The sequence below is a fragment of the Mixophyes fleayi genome, chromosome 2, assembly GCF_038048845.1.
Source record: "Mixophyes fleayi isolate aMixFle1 chromosome 2, aMixFle1.hap1, whole genome shotgun sequence".
NCBI classification, from domain to species: Eukaryota; Metazoa; Chordata; class Amphibia; order Anura; family Limnodynastidae; genus Mixophyes; species Mixophyes fleayi.
This window is the reverse complement of record NC_134403.1, coordinates 15,239,106-15,252,442: the sequence shown is the minus strand read 5'-3', so window position 1 is coordinate 15,252,442 and position 13,337 is coordinate 15,239,106. Positions and strand designations below refer to the sequence as shown.

The 13,337-nt window shown below is 44.2% G+C and overlaps 1 protein-coding gene across 3 annotated transcripts in view; it reads right to left on the bottom strand.

Moving 5' to 3' along the window:
• GDPD5 (glycerophosphodiester phosphodiesterase domain containing 5) overlaps positions 1-13,337 on the bottom strand; it is a 134,182-nt gene that overhangs the window by 93,101 nt on the left and 27,744 nt on the right. For all 3 annotated transcript variants that reach the window (XM_075198543.1, XM_075198545.1, XM_075198544.1), the window contains exon 2: positions 2,707-2,878. In XM_075198543.1, the coding sequence (XP_075054644.1) occupies positions 2,707-2,823 (117 nt within the window). In that variant the 5' untranslated portion in view covers positions 2,824-2,878. The remainder of the gene's footprint in view (positions 1-2,706; positions 2,879-13,337) is intronic.

Here is a 13,337-nt window from a genome sequence, read left to right as displayed (position 1 = left end):
ACCAGAAATCTTTAGCGTTTTAATAAATCGCTTACATAACAATCTTGACCTTAATCATTGATCTACTACTGTAGTAGTTTTGTCTTTTAAAAAGCCAGAAAAAAAAAAAAAACAGTCACAATTTTCCACGTGAGAAGTTTAAAGTTCAAAATATAAACTCAGAGCGTAACTTGTCCAATGAGAAATGTCCACACCACACAGCACTATTTGAGTTAAGCTAGGGGCAATTAAATAGCAGACCCGTTATTTAGTGCGCCCCCACCCAATTGATTACTTCCTGTCTAACTGGGACGATCACTCAGGTAAGACGGGATGAATAAATATGTTACACGGAGAACAAAACCTGTTGAGAGCTTACACCCAGCAGACACAGGAGGCCGCACCAATGCTCAGCAAAATGGACTCCCTATATTATAGATGGAGGAAGGTGCTGCCGAGTAATTATCACAAACTCAGGGGCAAACGCAGGATTTGTATAGGGGGGTTTCCACACCACGCCACCAGTGATCGTGACCCGCATGCATGGGGGCGCGACTATAATTTTAGACAGTGCTTGGCTGCTCTCCAACTCTTCCTATCCCCATAATATACATGGGCAATGCTGCGTGCACTACTGTTAGGTGCACGCAGCTCTCCCTTTTCAAGCAGAGCCATGTGGAGCGGGGGCAGGGTCCAGCCACCTCAATTATACAGTGCCCCAGGCTTGGAGGGGGGTTTCCAGGCACTAGGAAACACCCCCCCCCCCCCTCGGTTTGCTTATGAAACTATAGCTAAATCATAGCCGTAAGGAAGAACGCTACACCCGGCTAATGCGTTCATCCCTTCACAACTACGGAACGGCGCGCTCTCAGGCGGCTATAAACTGCCCACATCACATGTAAGTAGTGACCGATATTAGGACCAATCTCTGGTCCAATGAAACAGCCTTACACCACCGACAACTAGTACTGCACCACTGCACACATCAATGCAGGTAAAAGTGACAAGGAGTGTGTGAAAAGATAGATACCGATAGTGGGAATAAGAGATACCAAGCATACTGAAAGCAAGGGCTTCCACACAGGTGGCTCATATGTTAATTAAGCAATGTATAAAAATGCTATATAGACAAAAAACAGACAGATAATATACATAGATTGTATCATTTAATATCACTTCTAAAACAGTTTTCCAAAATTCAAAATCAAAAAGTTTCACAGCGTCATTATATACATTATTTAGTGCAAGTAAATGCAGGCCTTCAAAAGACTCTGTTCCTGCATAAAATTATTCATAGGACCTCTGGTTGACTCCACCCCCTTCTATAAACATCACTGATCAGGCCCACATATAAATCAAACAAAAAGCATTGATCACTATACGAATAGATTAGTGCTACATACACAGGTAGATAGAGTAACCAGGACTATATGAGACAATAGTAGAAAAACATTCACCATCAACAACAGAAACAAAGTAGCATCAGTTATACGGACCGAACCACTCAGACATCAGCTGGTTGTTTATCAGCATTTAGTAATTAGGACACCCCGACTCCAGACTGTACGGTCTCTGCGCCCACACCCCGACTCCAGACTGTACGGTCTCTGCGCCAACACCCCGACTCCAGACTGTACGGTCTCTGCGCCAACACCCCGACTCCAGACTGTACGGTCTCTGCGCCAACACCCCGACTCCAGACTGTACGGTCTCTGCGCCCACACCCCGACTCCAGACTGTACGGTCTCTGCGCCCACACCCCGACTCCAGACTGTACGGTCTCTGCGCCCACACCCCGACTCCAGACTGTACGGTGTCTGCGCCCACACCCCGACTCCAGACTGTACGGTCTCTGCGCCCACACCCCGACTCCAGACTGTACGGTCTCTGCGCCCACACCCCGACTCCAGACTGTACGGTCTCTGCGCCCACACCCCGACTCCAGACCGTACGGTCTCTGCGCCCACACCCCGACTCCAGACCGTACGATCTCTGCGCCCATACCCTGACTCCAGACTGTGTGGTCTCTCCGCCTTCAGACGACCAATTTATCGGCTAGTCTCCCTCGTGCTATTTTTACTAAATCCTTTTCCTGTCTAGTATCTTTGTTTGTTTTTTTTAGCCATATCTATATTTAGATCAGCGGTAACTGTTAATTTCTGCCAGAAAGATCAAGCCATGTCTTTAGGTAAATTGCAGGAGGACATGTAACAGTTTATATAGAACGGCTCTATAATGGCCATAACCAGGACTTGGATATAGCCGGTAAGCGGACAGATATGGGAATGTGATCAAACATTCTTTCCATAGAAAAACACACACAGTTGCTCACAGTTGATACTGACTGTAACAGACAGGCAGTATGACAAGCTTATGCAATTGATGTACTTAACATTATTATAGTACATTCATGTATGCAGATGGTAGTAAGTTTATATTGTGGGCAATGTCAGAGAACAGGTTGCTCATATAATATATATATACATATAAATCAAAAAAACGGTGCAGCTCCAGTGAACACGTCTTTACAGTTCAATTGTCACTGGAAGAACCTGCTGGGAGCCAAATTTCCTGTCTGTGCATGCTCAATAGAGCGCTGGAGGTTGCCCCACTTCCTGTCTTCACTAGATCACAGGGTATACCACTACCAAGATGGGAGACGGAGCGTAGCGCTCCATATTAACGTATATATTCCCCTTAAACATGGTGGCAGGACGGCAGACTGACCTTGGTGGTGTCATCATGTGACCGCTGGTACCGCTTCCACCGGCAGCCGTAGATCCCGGTCAGACAGGACAAGCATAACTGAGGCTCGTAGTACTGTAGCGGCTGGTGCTTTATCATACTCTCTCCAGCTCTTCAGCAGGCTGTTGTTAAATGTCCATCAGGGACCGCTCTTCTGAAAATAGAAGGAAATAACATATCTGTAAACCGTGTAAAAATAGACTTTTAATTAGCTTTAAACTCTGAACATGAACAAGAGACCTCAACAGAGCCAAGATGGCCGCTCCTGCAAGTGGATTGTTCACTTTCGGACAATCTCTCCTCAACATAACCCCCATGACACACTAGGTGATGGCTCAAGGCACAGAATTCTCATTCACCATAGCTCTATAACATCATGGAGCTCCAATAATGAGCTCTATTAAGGAGGTACAGACACAATAAGGGGCAGCGCGACCTAACTCTTGGCTTCAGGTACCGAAGAGGTCTCTGGTGTTGTGGGGTGCAGGGGGGGGGGTTCTGTTTGCTTTGAGTCATATATCAAGCGACACATTCAAAACTAAATATCACGGACACTGCTGCAAAAACAATTGTTTCTTAAATAGGTGGCCGTTATTTATCAGAAAGGGTTGAAATTAATATTTTGAAAGATTTTTATGCCAATGTATCGGTGTTCGCAAGTGTACAGCAGGATATTTGTAGGAGACGGAGAAAAATTGTTTTGCATGTATATATTTAATTAAAAAAAAAAAAAAAAAAAAGTGATTTATACCGCTATGATTACAGCACGAACACTGTGCATGCATCTTAGAGTGCAGTCCAAAAAAATACAATTGCCCCTATAGTAAGTGATCATCATCCTGTCCCCATTTATGTCATGTGATTTATCCGCTTTACACGTTTTTTTCTTTTTTTATGCAGTTTTTCCCCCATTGTCATTGACCTTTCTGCGCCCTTTGCAGTTTTATAATCATCCCCTTATATACACCCTGAAATGTTAACTGGATGACTAATTTATTGGCCAATACACGCACCTCCGCTACAGTCACTGAATACATTGCTTCCTGCCTGCTGCATTCTTTCGGAGTCTCTCAGCCAGGCCTCTATACCATCAGGCAGAGAGCATGATTTCCATCATCCAGGGATAGGACATGGATCTGCTGTTCTCTCTCCATAAGATACAAGTGTATTCAGAGAGCAGCTACATGTCATATCCGGAGGGAGAGAAAACACAGACAGACAAAGGTGAAGGTGAACGCTGGAAGCCCTCTCTGCATATAAGAATTATACATCATTTGTACGACATCACTTGTTCCCTCAACGTAACCAGCAGACAATTAGGTCACGGGGACAAATGTAAACAGATTTTGAGAGAGGATTTCAGTCCTACAGCATCGCTGCTGAGGTTAATGACTGATCCGTCACCTATTCACCTACCCCCAATACAGAACATGATCAAATAATCCTCTTACAGCTTAAACTAACCAGATAAAGAGGAACTGGAGAAACTAAAAATAAAATAAAAATAGGCAGAACAGATCTTACAAATCATTTCTATCAGACTGAAACCACTAGTAGTAAATGTCCCCTGTCCCAGGTTTGTTATAGACAGTCCCAGTTTTTGTCCACAAAAACACGTCCGTAGCACCAAGTTATGTAACGGTTATTATATCTGCACTGACGATTATACATCTTTTACAAATTGTGCTGCTCTCTCGGGGTACTGCTATATACTGCTGTCATTTTTCCAGGGGTTCTGATAGTTTGGCCATAAAGAATAGTGTAGATTTAAGGTATTTAACTTTCTATATGGAGTCCTGTTCACAACTCTAAACACTGCACGCAACGCTCAGTAAGTACACAGTCACACTTCTCCTGCAGATCAATACAATTCTCACGGTCCGCTCTTATTCCACATTTTAGTATAAGTTCAGTGTTCTCCCCAGTACCTATTTCCTGGGTGCTCCACCCGGCTGGCTTTACTTGCCACCCGGCTCTTGGGGCCTAATAGAGTCCTATTATAATAGAATAAACCATTGTTTCTCCTACTAGAACAGACACTATGTGAGCACTACAGCCAGCAGTGTGTGTTAGACCACTGACCACCAGTCTGACCAGTCCTGGTAGGTGTGGGCAATAACCTCCAACATTTTTCAACGTTATTACAAAGTATTACAGTGCCCCCACCCGGCTGCTTCTTAATGCCACCCGCCTGGCAACATTTTCTGGGGAGATCACTGAAGTTCATTGCAGTAACTCGGTGCTCATCCACATGTACATTACAGACCCTACAGGATGCATTGCAAAGGAAACCATAGTACATCATTGCATGTATCCGAGCAACAGTCAAGGTATGAAAACTTCCACACAAGCGTCAGACAGCTTTACACACTATTACTTTACATTCCAGCTCAGCAGAAAGGGTTTCTATCAAGTCTTATGTCTCTATTGTATTTTGTAGAACAGGTGTCCATTGGCATTGGAACAACCGCACAACAGTGACATGCGAGGGTTAATTAACACTTGTACTTGGGAAGGTCAGTGGCTTCCAACGCACAAAATATCAGATGTTTTAGAGAAAGCAGTGACGTTTTATAAGACCAAGGCTGCCTTTACACCAAGCGCACTAATGACGATAGGGAGCTGGAGAGCAAAGCAAACCCTTGAACTAATGTTTGAAATAACATTTATCATTAGCTGCCTCTTACTAAATAATACTGCAGAAGAAAACCGGGAAATAACTGCAAGCAGTGTATAAATAGCAGTGCAGGCAGCGTGTGCGAGAGGACAGGATGTGTTCTGGGACGATGCCATGGTCCACAGGTTCCCAATCTGCGGTGCAGAAAGCAATAGATACTATGGACCCAGCTGTCACCTGCCCAGTGTGACGAAGCAACTGTCTAGCCTATCAATTCATTAACAGTGACATCACTGAGGCAGCCATTTTGTGTGGCGAACCAACATCTAGCCCAGTGTTGGCTAACCTGTGACACTCCAGGTGTTGTGAAACTACAAGTCCCAGCATGCTTTGCCAATATATAGCAGCTTATAGCAGATAAACTGTGTAACATCCCTTCTCCTCTTCCCCAAAAGGACCGGGTGGCAAAGTAAGGCCATCCGGTCACAACCTGAAATGGACCTAATGAATGGAGTCTCTCCCTCATCACTCCAGGGAACCCCTGATCCAGCTCTTACTTGGGCCCAAAGCTTTTGGACAGCTGTCTTTCCAATATTAAGTTTTCCTTGGAGTCTAAACACATAGGGCAGAAACTGGGGACTTGCATACAGTCCTTCAATGATTTTTCCAGCGTTTCTGACACACACACACACACGTACAAATAATTTGTCCTCTAGATGCGTGTGAACGAAGCTTTCATAGTTGTACATATTCAAATAAGTGCAGTGTCTCATTGACTGGTCTAAACCTTATTTGACTATGACATTTGCTGAATTAAACCGTGAGATATAATACTGCAGACCTCTTGCATAAACAAAACAAAAAAGTGAATGATTAAATATTCTCTGCAAGTGTTGCAGAATATGGGAGTGGTATATAAATAATCTATTCATATTAAAGAACCACACCAGCGACAGTGTAGAACAGGCTTGGCTAACCTGTGGCACTCCAGGTGTTGTGAAACTACAAGCCCCAGCATGCTTTGCCAATATATAGCAGCTTATTGCTGGAAGGGATTGCTGGGACTTGTAGTTTCACTGCCAACACTGATCTAGCCCATCAATTCATTAAGAAACATTGACATCACTGAGGCAGCCATTTTGTGTGACGAACCAACATCTAGCCCATCAATTCATTAAGAAACAGTGACATCACTGAGGTAGCCATTTTGTGGGCCTAACCTCCGCCATATATATCCGCCATATATACACTAGTAATTAGGCCATGTATTGGTTCACCAGATCAAATGGCTGCCTACACACTGAAAAGGTAACAATCCACTTCAAGCTCTGGCTCTCCATATTGTCCTTTGCCTTCTCCTTGCTTACTGCCTTTTTTCGCCCTCAAGCAAACGGCTGCTCCAAGCTTTAGTGATGTCACTAGCTCCTAGTGAACCGATGGGCTTAATATTGGTCCAGTCCGCCAACATGGCCGCCGCCAGCGACTGTGGCCACAGATGCATTAACGATTGAGGTTTTTTTTTCATTACAGAAGTCTAAATAAGCAATCTGTACATCATGGAAATGTAATATGTACTTAGCCAAAGCATTCTCTTATTATAATAAGAATTTCTCCAAGCATATTTGCAGAATGCTTTCGGGACAGACCGTTCTCATCGTCCTTCTCTCTTGAATGGGCGGCCTGATTTACATACAAATGACTCTTCTAATTGCGCGGCTCGGTCACACAGACCTTCCTCATTACAAAACCAAAACAGTTGTTGAAGCAGAGAGAAAGTTACAGCATGTTGTGTACAGAGATGGAGGGAAGCAGTTCTGGCCTTATAACCCATCTGGTAAGTGCGATACCTGTGACAGGAGATCCCCAGAATCTGTTTACACCCCAGGAGCACCGGAGCCATCATTCAGCTCACTGCGCTCCAAACGGAGATTCTAAACTGCATTTAAAAATTCACTGACATTTAATATTCATTTTAAAAACAAAAATTGTGGCTTTGTCCCAAAAATAGTTATCGAAGCTCTAGCGCTCATAACCTGGCTTGTTCGCGGCAACTGCGGAGAGTCCCGTGGCGGTGGGTGTTGGGTTATTAGTACAAATTAGTCTAATTTAAAAAATAGAACTTAGGGCTCTCTGGGACCAGTAGTTCCACATGACAGCCTTAAACTGCGTGGGTATGCTGACAGTTGTAGAACTACAAGTGCCAGCATAACCACGGCTGCCAGAGCATGCTGGTACTTGTACAACTACAACCACCAGCATGGACTAGCAGTGCCACACCTAAATCCATGGGGATTCTCTTCTCTCTTTCTATCCAATGGGGAGGGGGGGGGGGGGGGGGGAGAAAAACACAAACCACATGGAAGATGGAATCTTGCTCGTAGTGGAGCCGTAGAGCGAATGACAGACCAGAAGATGTGTCACAAACCAATCAATACAGAGCTCTGAGAGAAAGCCAATGTGATTGGCCAACAGCGCTTAGACTCCGGTAGACTCCCAAATTCCTGGTAGGTCTCCCGGACTCCCAGGACAGCAGGCAATTCTCCCGCATTCTGCCCATTTCCTAGTGAAGTGGATGTGAGCCTCAATGGCGCCATTCGCTGGGAATCGTGTCATTTTGGCCTCGCTCGTGGAACAAAAGGCGTTCGATGTCACGGAGCGTGGGCCAAAGTGACACGTTTGACCGCAACCCACCCCTTCTGCCCTCCCGCCACACGCCCCTTCCAGGATATCCCGGAGATAAAAAAGTAAAAGTTGGCCAGTATGGTATAACCGAAATAAACAACATTGATACAATAAAGATCATTAGTGGTTCCCATACCACCACCATTTGTACGATCTTACTGACATTAAGTAACAGCGTGTATTGTGGCTGCGTTGGGTAAGAGGTCCATGATCAATTTAATCCTCACAAAAGGTTTAATCTCGTATGTACAAATAACTCATGTTGGAGTCCTTTCTTCTGAATCAATTTGCAGCCGGCTAATGTTGTTGTGTTGTTTTAATTTGACTGTTCAGGAGCTGAAAGCTGAAAACGATTGACATTAATAAAACACAAACACACACAAAACCCCTCGTTTTACAGAGTAAAACAATTAGCAATGGACGTACAATTACAGACAAAATTAACTTGTCAATAAATCTATGGTTCCCCCTCTCTGGTGTTCATTAGGAGTGAGAGCGAAGTGGTTTTAGTAGTAATTAGGCGCAATGTGTTTTTTGCAAACCTGTTGAATCGATGTATTACTACACAAAGCAATAAATCACCCATGAATTAGTCAGGATTAAATGTAATTACTCTGTAGAAGAAGTGAAGGACGACAATTCTCTAAGTTACACAATTACAGCGGATCAGGAATAACACAAATTGTGTTGCCTCTGGGTATCAAAAAACCGAATACCTGTCTTACTTTGTGATCACATGGCCGCAGTTATGTAAAGCGCTCGTGGTCTAGCCATGTCTACCCTGCGCTATTACACATGTGGGGGTCAGTTTGCCGGAACGGCCACGGTTTACCTGACTTTGGCAGCAGATTTTGCCATGCAGGCCAAGGTTAGCGCTCCACAGCGCAGACTTTCAGCCTTAAAGTGTCTCCGGAAATTGATTTCAAATGTTGACATCTAAAAAAAAAAAAGCCAATGTGGCCTTATATTACGTAAGGCCTTGTACCCACACTGTGGCTCAGTGGTCAGCACTTCTGCCTCACAGCGTTGGGGTCATGAATTCGACTCATGGGTCTTATCTGTGAGGAGTTTGTATGTTCTCCCTGTGTTTGCGTGGGTTTCCACCAGGTGCTCTGGTTTCCTCCCACACTCCAAAAACATACTAGTAGGTTAATTGGCTGCTATCAAACTGACCCTAGTCTGTCTCTGTCTCTGTGTGTGTTAGGGAATTTATACTGTAAGCTCCAATGGAGCAGGGACTGATGCGAGTGAGTTCTCTCTGTACAGCGCTGCGATATTAGTGCCACTATATAATGATTCCTTTACTAGCGGTCTTACCACCAGTACAACACATGTTGTTGAGTGATGATGAAATCCATCGTTTCTAATGTCAACAAGCAAACGTGCATTTATAACTTGCATTCCGGTGAGTTGCGTTAGCATTGCGGGTTTTCCGTAATGCTTCTTGTAACGCAACTTAAAACACACGGAGGTCAGGCTGTACTCCGGTGACCTCCCAAACACAATTAAAACCACTAGAAAACAAACGCATGTCAAAAAAACGTACGACACACACTCATACCGCTTTCAAGCCGGGTTTTTGCCGGGGCTCGGAGCGTCCCAGCTCAGAAACACCATTCATACTGCACCTCGGACCCGGGAATTTCCCGGGTTGACCCCATTCATACTGCACAAGTCTGTGCCCTGGCAATTTGTGGGAGTCATCACCAGAGCAGTTTTCATTGGCTGAAAAATGGTGATGTCATTGAAAGGTGACTGGTTTTTTGACGCATAAAGATGATGCAAAAGTGGGTGGTGATTGTTTACCACAGAGACAGGCAGACAGCCAATCAGCTTGTTTTCTGTGCAACCCGGGTTTAAAAACCCGGATTGCGCCATTCATAGTGAAGGCAACCCGGGTCCGACCCGGGAATTACCCCTCGATAAATCCCGGGTTGAAGACCCGGGTTTTTAGACCTGGGATTTTTGACTTGTACCATTCATACCGCACCAAGACCCGGGTCGTTTGAGCTCGCCCCGGCAAAAACCCGGGATTTTGGTGCAGTATGAATGGGGTATCACTCACACTAGGATACAGGACCAGAGACTGAGCGCACAACCAAAAAAAAACAAAATGGCTACCTACACTCTCTGCAGATGGTAAACAAACTTTAACCCATCTCTGACTGACCAGTCAGTAAACTTCCCACCATAACATTCACGCGTCACGCTTCATTTCAAAGCGTAGACGGTCCTAATTATCTTCGTGAACCTCAGTTTCACAGCACATCTGTCCTGACGGCGAGCTTGTAAGGAACGACGCTTGTCATTCAATTAAAGAAGGAGAGATTTAACGAAGGGCCATGCAGTAAACATCACGTTACAGCGACATAACATACAAGCTGCAAGCACAGCATGTAGAAGGCATTTAGACAGCTGGTTATCAGAAGACTGTTTAAGCAAAATGTCAAAGACTGTCGTCGGTGGAGCGCTGGAAACCTGTGCGAAAAAGACCAGTTTCTTACACAAACAAAACAAAGTAATTGTTCGGCGCTCACGAACAAACAAACAATATATAAATCACTCTGTGTTGGCATATACATAAGGGAGAATTTTGTGCACAGTATAGCTACATAGGGTTTAAGCTCACCCGCCAGCGTCACGGCATCTCCAGTAGGCGAGTTTCTTAAACAATGAAAATACGCCAGTGCGATCCACGGATGATACAATATTCACCTGGAATGAACCATTGTACAGAGCCAAATCCTCCGCTGATGATATATTACATACTTTATAAAGAAGACACAGACATGAGGTCTATTTTCTGGAATGTTTGGGACTTTGGAGAGAGCACCTCTGGCCGACTCCCCCCTAAGCTCACTCCAGGAGAGCGGAGGTTTTAGAGGCAGCTGGGCCCAGGTCGTTCTTCCAACAGAGACAGCGCAACGCAGATTTTTATCGTATTATTTATTATTTTTTGCACAAGGCACTATTTAATAAAGTAATACAACAGCAACCGGGAACCTGGCGATAGGATCCCTGACGTTATAGAAAAGGGTAGACTTCATTTTCAACAGACTGCCACTTGAGAGCTGTTAAGTGCCCTTTCCGGGTGTCGTTAGTGAAGACACGTGCAGCCAGCGAGCCACCGTCACACAATACATTACCCTCTTTATCTGCGCAGGATGGGGGCCAGCAATGCGTTGCAGGATCATCCTTGGATTAAGAGATTAACAGGCCTAGGAGACTCCGAGACAGAGAGCACAACCAACACAAACCTACATTGTTGGATTTAGTGTCAATAAAGAGACACCCTATACACACAGAAGTGAGTGTTCTTAATCTCCACTTGGATTGTTCAGTGCTGGTCCTGCTCCTTATTAAAAACATCCCTACTCCAGGGTAGGACTGGCGGGGGGGCAGGGGGGTTAATAGCCATTGTTATTTACACGTGATTGCACAACTTTCCAGACAAAGGTGTTATATACAGAGTACTAAAGGGGTCTATTTCTGAAGCTGCAACGACTCAATAATCCAGAATGGCTACTTCAGCTCTTCTCGCAATTCATCAAGGGGTTAAAGCAGGAGAAAAATCAGAGATTTCTACTGCCTCACCCTATTTTTTGCTGGTTAACACCCAATCCCCACAGACTTCTATGGGGACTGCAATCTGATTCAATTTAATCCTGAGATGGCATTAGCTTAACTTTTTAATCGGGGTCCAGCACCATCGGAGAGGCCTTGCTGGGTCCCAGTATAGGGGAGGTGATTCCATGACAGCTCGCCATTGCGCCTTGGCGTGTAAAAATAGCGGCAGAACTACATTTTGTACTGTACATCCCGATAACAAGCGCCGCGCGTTCTGTACACGTCTGGGTCTACAGAGCTAAACTCCGCTGACTTTAAACATAAAACCATCCAGAGAGCAGTGTGCTTTGTGGGTACTAGCTCTTTAATTGCAATCCAATAAATATAATAATCTGGAGTGAACATCCCTGAACCACAAAGAGCTTTAACCAAGGCGGCCTCTGCTTTTCCCGCTTTAATGTTTTTTTGAAGGTAACGCAGATGACGCATTACATAAACATACCAGAATCACAAGGACATAGAAATGCCATAGCACAGAGGAGCAGAGCAGATTGCTGCCTTATCATAATTAAGTCATTTTAAAAACACCCATTAGCATTCTGTTCTCCCGAATTCCAGATAGCAGAGATATCAGTCACATGTTCCAAATTCCTTCCGTCTCCATCACCAGCACATGACATCCTCCCCACTGGAAATTCAATATTTCATTACACAACACGAAAACACTGCCAGCAGCTTACGTTACTCTGTTTCAAAAGTCAATGTTTGATCCACCCTGCATTTCACAGCAAGACTTGAACAATACAACCCCTTGTTTGCAAACCAGCGCGTACGGCAGGGACACACAGAAATGGTTGCAATGGATTTTTGTTAAAGTTGCAAAGCAAAAGCTTAAGGTTTCGATGGTTATTACAGGTGGAGCCTCCATAAATTGGCACTAAAACATTCTAGAAGACCCTTACTAATGATCAAACAACAAATAACCCATTCTTTTAGTCCCTGAAAAGGAACTCCAACCTTACAGTTTTAATTTCCTTCTTGTATTTGTAACAATCATTAACAGATATATAGGGCCTGATTCATTAAGGAACTTAAATTAAGACGTTTCGGGATAGTAAGTGGTTTTCGCCATATACCACAGTCCAGAAATCTCTTCTTAATTTAGGGGAAACTGATAAAAACACTTTTAAAATAGATGCACATTTATTTTTCCTTTAGCCATTACACAATTATACAACCCCTGAAATGTTCCCTTTTATTTTATGACTTGTAAACTTTTTACAAAGTTTACAAGTCATAGACCACACACAGTCCAGTAACAAAGTTTACTTGTAAACTTTGTTACGGAATATGTGTATTTTATTGGAGGCACAAATCATCTCGTTCCACGGAACAAAATCTGGAAAGTTTGGTGCAAAGGTAGGTGCCATTATCCGCATCCAACGAGGCTTGACTCTGATGCACACAACTCCTACCATCGACCGACGCCAACCTTAACAATCCTTAAAGAGGCCAACATCTTACCCACAAGTCCATGCACTTCCCCTATATAACCGGGAGCGGCATAGTTACTCCTTAAACCGGTCTGACTAACTCACTGACCGGTTGTGCATTATTGCTGGTATTTACAATGTACCCCATCTGTTGCAGTAAATATAGACACAGTAATATATATTTGTGACAAAGAGACTTATTGGCCACACCTCTCCTACATAAGGATAGGTAAAAGCGTCTGCAGGAACAGGCT